The 9,646-nt window shown below is 46.6% G+C and overlaps 1 protein-coding gene across 1 annotated transcript; it reads right to left on the minus strand.

The window, feature by feature from the left end:
• Positions 1–1,179: 1,179 nt before the first annotated feature.
• LOC101922371 (cytochrome c oxidase subunit 7A2, mitochondrial) lies at positions 1,180–5,132 on the minus strand. Its single transcript, XM_055811121.1, has 4 exons — positions 4,993–5,132; positions 3,668–3,757; positions 2,231–2,315; positions 1,180–1,395 (listed from the first exon to the last, which is right to left on the minus strand). Exons 1-4 carry the CDS (start codon positions 5,008–5,010, stop codon positions 1,337–1,339), a joined length of 252 nt encoding a protein of 83 aa, XP_055667096.1. The 5' UTR covers positions 5,011–5,132; the 3' UTR covers positions 1,180–1,336.
• Positions 5,133–9,646: the final 4,514 nt, after the last annotated feature.

Below are 9,646 nucleotides of genomic sequence, written 5' to 3' on the forward strand. Positions count from 1 at the left end.
TGGCATCCTTTCCCTCCAGCATCTTGACCACATCACACAGCTTGGTGTTGGCGGCAAACTGGCTGTGGGTGCGCTCAGTCCCACTGTCCACGCTGCCAACAAAGATGCTAAACAGCACCCGTCCCAGTACAACCCCTGAGCAGCGCCACTTGTCTGCCTTGGACACTGAGACATGGACCACAACTCTTTTGAGTGTGACCATCCAGCCAATTCCTTATCCACCAAGTGGTCCATCCATCAAATCCATGTCTGTTTAGAGACAGGGATGTTGTGTGGAACAATGTCAAATGCTTTGCACAAGACCAGGTAGATGACATTGGTTGCCCTTTCCGCATCCATCAATGCTGTAACCCCATCATAGGTGTCCACCAGATTTGTCAGGCACAATTTCCCCTTAGTGAAGCCATGTTGGCTGTCACCAATCACCTCCTTATTTTCCAGGTGCCTTAGCATGAAGCATCTGCTCCATGGTCTTGCTGGGCATGCAGGTGAGACTGACTGGCCTGTCACTGCAGGTCTTCCTTTTTAAAAATGGGAGTTATGTTTTCCCTTTTCCAGTCAGTGGGAACTTCACCAGACTGCCACGACTCCTCAAATGTGATGCTTAGTGATCCACTATGATGCCACCTGTCCCTGCCCTCCCTTTAATCCTGATCCATAAACTCTCAGTCAGCTCCTCATCCATCCCCATGCGGAGCTCTGTGCACTCCAGCTGGTCACCAACGGAGTGAAACACCTCCTCCTCCTCCTCCTCCTCTCCCCTGCCCATACTTCCTAAAGAGCCCCTATCTTTCCATGCCAAACTCCAGTCGTAAGAGCCATCCCACCACATCTCTGTAAGGCAAGTAAGGTCAGAGCCCTGCAGGTGTGCACATGCCCCTAACTCCTTTTGTTTACTCCCCGTGCTGTGTGCATTCGCCTAAAGGGATTTAAGTTGGGCCCCCATGAAGCTGACCTGGCTGCAGCGGCTGGAGTTGCTTTGTGCTGCTCTCCCGCCGACCCGTGATCCCGCTCCGGGCATCTGTTGCTGGCACTGGCATCAAACTGGTAGGAGTGGGAAGGACTGAGGTTCCCCTCCTCTGGAAACTTTAGTTTAAAGCCTTCTTCACCAGCCTGGAAGCCTATGGCTGAAGATGCGTGCACACAGGAAAACACGATATAGTCCAGACCACCACAACACAACATAGAAACTGCTTTATTGATTGCAGTTAATATTTTGCAATTAAATTATGATTCCAAGCATTAAGCCAGCTGCTTACAACAAGTATAAGCTGCCACCATAGTCACATGGAATTGGACGAAGAGATGCTGGTCACTGAGGCATCAAGAACTGGAATCATTTCTGCTTCTTGGGCATTGAAGCAACAAGCAGCTCGTAAACAACATAAGCCGTTCCTGAATTAAGAGACAGAAAATACATCTTCAGAATGGTAAACAGAATTCATTTCAAGTCAGCTTTCCTTTCCCAGTTTGTTCCAGAAGAAACATTGACAACAAGCAGCTGCAATTCAGACATAACACATTTCCATAGCCACCTCTAAATGATTTTTGGTGTGGGGTTTTTGGCAATTTCTATTTTAGAGAAAAAAAAATCCTTCAATACCTCTCCATAGACTGCATAAAAATAAAGAGGGGGGGGGGGGGAGGGAAGGGGAGAGACATGTTTGTGGAACCTACACAGATGATCATAAAGTAATGGCTATTTATTCTTATGAGATCAACATATTTAAATTAAAGACTATTAAAAAACTATGAAACAAGCAACAAAAAGGTTAAATATATACAGTCTCATGAAGCTTGGATATATTCTGCTACTTTTCACCACATGTGAAACCTCATTACATTATCACCTAGCACTAAAAAGTCAGACTAGTGACAAAAATGGTATACATATGTGCTATAATTTCGGTTTACTCCTTTCCAGAATAAGCTTTGTAAGTAGTTCTAGTTTTCTCTAACATCGTACATGAATTCTGAAGGAGTATTGAGCCCATAGTACCATTAATCAGGGGGAAAAAAGCCACCTGAAAAGCTACATTTGAGAAGGCACAAATAAATTTCCCCTTTCCGCATGCATTTTGCATGTTCTGAAGAACAGACTGAACAAACTGTGTGACTAATTTACAAAGGAAACACCACTCATACTGGAAATTGTACCAAAGGAAAAGTATTTTAACATTAGCACACGGGAAATTGTATCAAACTGTAAGTATTTTAATACTAGCCTTACCAAAAGCTGTAAGACCCATGGTGAGCCTATACAACAGAGAATCCATTACACCACCTTTAAGATACACTGGGATGCCATTATCCTCCTAATGAAAACAAGTGACAAAAAGGAATTATTTAAATACAGTTCCTGCAATATTGTGTTAATATAATTAGAATTATGCAGAACAAGAATCACCTCCCCAAATTATCTTCCCAACTCCGAAAAGACACTGAATCTTATTTTGACTCTGCTTTCTCTTTCAAGCTTTCATTCTGTAACCAGATGATCACTCACTAGGGAAGTACAGTAAATGATGCTCACGTTCATTTCTAAAGCAGTGACTGGCAGATGCCTAAACACTTCTGACACCAGTAGCCAGCCCCCTTGGGTGCACAGGATATGATTACCATCCCTAGAAACTTCCCGACCATCTCCAGCATAGTCAATCCCTGCTATAGGAAGCAACAAGGGGAGGAGCCTCTACTGTCACCTGGTATCACACAGGAAATTGTTTTGCTCCACTTGAAGTAAAACTCCAAAGACACCAGTCCTGCTTAACTTGCTGTCCCACAAGAAAGAAACGGGAAGAGATAAACCTAGAGATGTCCACCAGCAGAAACAGAATCTCTGACCTCACCCATCACCAGCCTCCTGCTTCCCCTTGGCTCACAATGAACACTGTGCTCCTTTAGGCAGTGTCCCAACAAGACTGGCTTTCTCTTTCACGGAAAAGGAAAGCAACGAGAGACAAAAACTATTAAACTGGGGCTTCTAACATAGTTTTCCCTTTCATATGGCTGAATCCCAGACTGCTCTATCCTCCGTATGAAGCTGCTGTTCCAGGTTAGAGCTGACAGCTGGGAGTATGCTCTTGAATATCCACTGCTTTGGCATTTGAAGAACCACTAGTTCTCACGAGGTGGCCCTATCAATCAGGAAGACAGTAATTCAGAAATTATAATTTTCTAGGACTGAATCCAATCCCTTAAGACCTTTACTGTTTTCATAACTGAGAAGTACCATAATACCACATCCTCACTAAGAATTATGGGGCTCATCTATGATCTATGGATATAGCAGTAAAATAGCAGGTTTAACTTTTCCCTGTACTTCTGTCCTCTCACTTGTTGTTTTTCTCCATTTGTTCTTAGAACATACTTCATCTTTATCTTTGTACAGTACCTACTACTCATAAGAAACCAGGGTACAAATCATTTCACAATGCAAAAAACCCTAAAGGGCCTGCAAGTCAAGTATGCATGTACAAACACTCTTAATCTCTGCAGAAAATAACTGATTTCAAACACTGCAGTCATACAACTGATTTCAAGAGCTCACTTCAGATGTAAAGAGGACTTTCACCAGTTCTTTAGCAATAAAAATGTATGCAGTTAAGATCTACTAGAACACTGTTACTCTACTAACATTATTCTACTATCAATGCTCACTCATTACCTGAAAAAGCTTCTGCTTCTCAGGAACTCTATTTTGCAACTGCCTGTGTGAAGCAGTGCTTATGGTCCTCTGGGAAATTTGGTGAAGACCCTGAAATAAAAGATAAACAGTGTTTTACAAATAGTGAAATTTTTGCAGCTATATCCACGCTGGATAGAAAGTTTATTTTAAAACTAAGATTGAAGTCTGAAGGGACAGGAAGAAAGGAAGGTCTTTAAAAAAAACCAAATAAACCTTCTCATCAAAACCCACTGGGTTTTAATTCAGCCCATCCATTCAACAGACTACGTGAAGGACTGACTGATTGGTTATCTAATAAGGAAAAACCAAGGAAAATTACTTTCAGAAGGGCTCAACAGATTTATGGATCTGCAGCATGACCTTCATATTTAGCATCCTTTTAGGGGAAATCTCGACCTCTGGCCCTTAGACCTCAGTTTTAGACACCATTTGCTGTGATTAACTCTACCAATGGGGACAATAATATTTAGGACAAACGTGTTTGTGCTGATAAGGATCTTCTGTCATAGCCACAGTTCACCTGCTAGCCACCAGCACGGGAGATAATCCAGCACGGGAGAAGGCACACCCCACCCCTGCATACACACAGAGTTTAAAGACACCCAGCTGTGTCCTAAGCTGGAATCTGTTTCCACAGTCAGATCGTGTATGCGCTCGTTAGCACAGGTCAGGCCACCAAAAACAATGATCTGTAATTCTTCCGAGGGCTCAAGTGTCAGGTCTCAAAGCTAAGAACATCCGCGCCTCTCTAAGCTGCCGCCAGTCTCCTTCCAGCAACGCTGCTAACACCGATCCTCCCCCGCGAAATTACCGCCGCTAAAAACGCAGCCAAGAGGGCAGCCAAGCAGGTGATGCTGGCTGCAAGCAACGGCACCACACGCCTCGCCTCGCCTCCTCCCCTCCCCACCCCAGATAAACACGCTATCAAATTTATCTCCTCAGAGACGGACTAAGCGTACCCGAGGCACCCGGACGCCAACTCCCAGCCCTCCCGGCGCCTAAAGCTCAGCACTAGGTGGGGCGAGTGGGCCAGGACCTCAAACGTAGCACTTCCCCGCAGCAGCCCCTTCAGCAGCAGCACCCGGCGTCAGCGCTCGGCGGGGGGGGGCACCGGGCGGCCGAGTGCCGCAGCCGGGGCGGGCGCCGGCAGCCCCCGAGGGGACCCCCCCACTCGCCCGGCTCGGCTGCCCGCGGCGCCCCGGGAGCGGCAGCCCCGCGGCGAGCTGACGCAGCGGCAGCGGGCTCCTCCCCGCAGCTCGGCCCGGTCCGCCTCGCCTTAGCCCGGCCCGGCGCGGCGGCCTCACCAGCAGGTTCCGCCACATCGCGGCTCTTGGTCCCGTCACCTCCCGCCGGCAGCAAGGGCAGCGGAAGCCGGAAGCAGCTCCCCCGCCCTCACCGACGGTACCACAGAGGCAGCGGCGCGGCGCGCCCAGAGCGCCGCCTCAGAGCCCACAGCGCCGCCTCAGAGCCTACAGCGCCGCCGCCCGCCCCGCCCGCCGCCGCGCCGGGGCTGGGGGAGGAGCCGGCACCGCCCGCTGCGGGAGCGCGCCGCGGCCGCCTGCGGGCCGATGCGGGGCGGGCCGTGCCCCCCTGGCACGCACTCGCACGACGGTCTTTCCCCAGCAAAACACGTCGCCCGGCGGCCCCGCGGCGCAAAAGGGTGCCCGGCGTGAGGCCGGGGGGGCAGCAGGAGGCGGCCGCTGCACAGGAGCCGCCTCCGGGCGGGTGAGAGAGGGCGGCCCCGGCCCAGCCGCGCCCCGCGCGAGTTCGGCCCCATGGGACGTTTGTCCGGTGTCGCGGCCCGGGAAGCAGAGGCGACACAGACACACACACCGCAGCACCGGGCAGGACCCGGGCCCTGCTCAGCCGTTTCTGCGCGGCGCACGGCGCTGTTGCCGCAGGCTCCCGCGGCTGCCGGCCGCTGCCCTGCCCCGAGGGGCGGCTGGGCACAGCCGTGAGACCGGCACCCCGCGGAGCGGCGGCACGGGCTGTGCGATCGCCTCTCGTTAGAGCTGCTGGGCTGGCAGGGCCCGCAGGGCCCGTCCCGGCTGGCCGGCTCCGGGGGCGGCAGGGCCCGGCGCTGACCCAGCCGGGCGGCCCTTGCCCCTTGCTGAGCCACGCGTCCCTTCCTGAGCCAGTGCGCGCCGGGAAAACAAAACTAAAACGTGCACCCGCTCCCTGGCTCAAACGCCATTAGCAGCAGGGACGCCGAGCACTCTGCACGTGCAAAACAAACAAACCAGTTTCATGTTTCACAAGATTGTGTGACAGGCAGTGAAGTAATGCCAGATTTGTCTGAAATGCAAGCCTATTCGATTCTAAGGGAAGAAACTATTTGCCCTTCAAGATGGTGCTCTGAGAAGCCTGGGGTTTTTTCCTGCATTGCAGATCTAGCCCCCTAATTGCATCTCCTTGTGCTTCAACCTTACGCTGCAATACAATGCTGTCAGGAACGCTATTTCCCGGCTCCGCTGCAGTGGCCGTGCACTCGGGTTTTTGGTGTTACACTGCTCTTGCACTGGTGCCAAACCCCATGATGAATAATGCACGTCGAACACAGCAAATTAGCGCTCGATCTAGTATGGAAATAACAAGGATCATATCTCAAAGCACAGCACTTGTCAATCTGATGAGCTGCCCCAGAAAGACACTAAAAATGCAGAGATGAAGAAGTATTTATAGGTATAGTCTTAGCTGGACAGAATATTAAAAATACCATTTAGAAAGCATAGTCATGGAGAAATATGATGTGTTGTAACGAAGGAGGAAATTGGATGCGTTATTTGACAATTTTCAAACACTCAAGCAGTGCTGTTACAGAATAGCACTTAGAATACATTACTACTACCGCAAGATAGATTTCCATTCACTCTTCTTGCAAACTTTCATATTATGAGTGCATAACAACATTTGTGTTCTGATTTTTATACTCTTAGTTGTGTTTAGATATTGGTAAAAGGATCATAATGCCCACAGAAATCATTATTGCTTAATTTCAACCGTGTGGACCATTTCCTGGTGTGCCTGAATCTCAGCTTCAGGGCTATTGCCTCCCAAAATACACTTTACAACAGACAGGCCATACTTAAAGCTTGGCACATGGGTTAGGTACCAGTCAAAGCTACAAGATAACTGCTCAGAGCAAGCACAGCTGCTGTCTTGTGAATTGACTAATTTATGAAGAAATGAAAACTTGAGGGAAAGAGAAATGGCAACTTGCTGCTTCAGGGTGAGGCTATTTCACCAGAAGCAAACTCACGGACTGCTTTTTCCTAACTGGACAGAGTAACTTTTGCATGTTATTGTATTGAAGAATAATAAAATTGTTAATCAAAACTTACTTACTGTTACACAGGTCTGTTTAAAGCCAGAATAAAACCAGGTCTGTTAATCTGCATCTTAAAAAGTATTCATCACAAAAAGATGTTTTACATCTTAAACCAGTAATAGAAGGGTATGCGAACCCTGCTGAAGAGATCACAGAAACAACTGAGTTAACACTCAATCCAGGTGTGGAAGTGGAAACATCTGGTGCAGCATGACAGCTGAAAATGACAATTTTTTAAGTCTCCTCAGCCTCACCTGCCCACAGGTTGTTTTTTTCTTGCAAACAAAATACTTGACTAACCCAGTTAAATTGTGTATGAAGAGAGACAACATGCTGTACTGGTAGTGTAACCACTTTCCAAGTTACTTTTGAGTTGTAGAATACACTAAAATTGCATTAAAAGAACTTGCTGACATAAAGAACAATTTGTTCTGAAGCTTACAAGCATCCATTGTGAAGCACACACTAACTTCAACCATGTAACTCCAGACTTCAGTAGGCGAGCCTGAAGACAATCATATTTTCATTTCTTCCAAGAATATCACAATCCAATCTTTCATTTTCATAACCGAATTAATGAGGTCATTAATTAAATCCCTGGCCCTCTAACACTACTTAAAACATCTTGCCATTTTATTTAGCAAAATTTGGGCACAATCCTCAGGTGCCAATTCAATTGCACTTGTACATAACTCTGCTGTGCAGTTTGCTTGAACTGCTTCCTTTATGTCTTTATCTGAAATCAGGGTTCAGTGAGAAAGAACTCCTACCTGCTTTGTCAATTACTTTTTAAACTTCTTGAGCTTCATGAATTATTGACCTATGCTTTTATTTCTCTTATTTCATTCCCAACAGGAAATGAGAAAAATAATTTTCCAATTCAGACTTCATAGCAGCAGTTGGTGTAACTCAAATAACCAACAGTATTGCTTTTATTTTCAAACACGCTTTGAGCGTATTTGGAATGGGAGGCTTACAGGAAGATAGTTTCTTATTTGAGACTCAGGTCATATAAGGATCTGCTAATTCTTATCGGGCCATTTCATAATGGACTTTAGTCTTAATTGAAACTGTCAAGTAAGATTAGACCACATTTAGGCACAGAAGGCAGTGTGGTCAGAACAGAATCCATGAGCTAGAACATAGGGTATTTTTATACGAAAGTACTTCTGCTGATCTGAGGAAAATTTAATACTACCACCACTACAAAAAAAGCATTTTGCAACTGGGCTTTCTACCTCAGACCTCTTTTTCACAGTTGGAAGCAGCCTCTTCCACGAACAGGCCACGTTGCTAAGAAAGAGCAGGAATAAAACTGGCTTAGATTTTCACATTTTTTCTCCTACTTCAGAAGTGAAGTTTTGGCAGGCTGTTCAATACAGGCAAGTACTGATATGTGGAACATTTTGGGCTGTTGGGTTTTTTTGTGTTTGGGTTTGTTTGTTTGTTTTAAACTTACTGACTAGGTCAATACAAAGCCTTCATGGGACTGGGCTTGATTTTAAGATTGATATTGCAGACCTTCCTGAAGACCTTTGTGTTGTTGCCCTCTTCATTTCTAACTCATCATAGCTAATTAGTTCAGTTACAGGGAACACCCCCAGGTAATAAAAATATTGAACTTTTATTAAAAAAAACCCCAACTTACGTAGCACCAAGGGTAGATTCACAAATTTTCAGGCAAGACCAGAAACATATTCTTGTCACGGGAACTTTGAAGATCAGAATCATTTGCAGTGCTTCCAGATTACTCTGTGGTTATGCCTTGCCCTTTGTCTTCAGTGGTTGCATTCCAACCAGTAACTTTTTCTTTTTTTTTTAAAGTAAGTGTAGGTACATTCTACTTTAGACAGTTACCTTTTTCCACCAGACACTGACTTCAACTCAGTCTTGGACATCTATCAATCTATAGACACTGAAACTCTTTTAAATTTTCCCACTGCAAGTAAGGCATCTGAGAGCAAGTGCAGTCAGTAATGCCTCCTGTGAATCCAATCCAATGCCAGCCATGTTCATTACCCTGATGGATTCAAGCAGGTACACATGCTTGCAGACGTTACTTGACCCTAGACTGTTACGGCCTTTTCTCCCATGGAGATTTCTGTAAAAAAAGACAAGGCTTGCATTCTTCCAAGGTTTAACATCCATAATTAAAAGCAAAACCATGCTGCAGAGAACCTAGTTTCAGTACCAGTGTGACCTTGGGAGGCAAAGGCTGTGAAGGATCCTTCACGCGCCAGTTACAAGCTGGTAACTTCCCTCTGACTCAGCCAAGCACAATCAACAGCTCCTAAATACCCTGGTGCAGGTAGAAAAATACACCCGAGGTGACAACCTGCTTTGTTACAGGGATGTAGATTTTTACAAGAAACCAGAAGGAACTTGATCTCACACAAGAGAATTTTCTTAGAGACCTCTTGCCTAAGAGAGGGACATGTCCTAGTTTCCCAAATTACTGTCTCCAGGAAAGAGTCGTTTCCCTCTTACAAGCAGACCCTCATACAGCAGCAGCCTCCAAAAAACTTAAAATCGCTCACATTTTGGGCACTGCTTCCTTTGGGGAAGACTTGGAAAGTGCCTGACGGGCACTCAGAAAGCAGAGGCATGGCTCTTTGTACTCCTGAACCCTG

The sequence above is a fragment of the Falco peregrinus genome, chromosome 7 (genome assembly GCF_023634155.1).
Source record: "Falco peregrinus isolate bFalPer1 chromosome 7, bFalPer1.pri, whole genome shotgun sequence".
Taxonomy (NCBI): domain Eukaryota; kingdom Metazoa; phylum Chordata; class Aves; order Falconiformes; family Falconidae; genus Falco; species Falco peregrinus.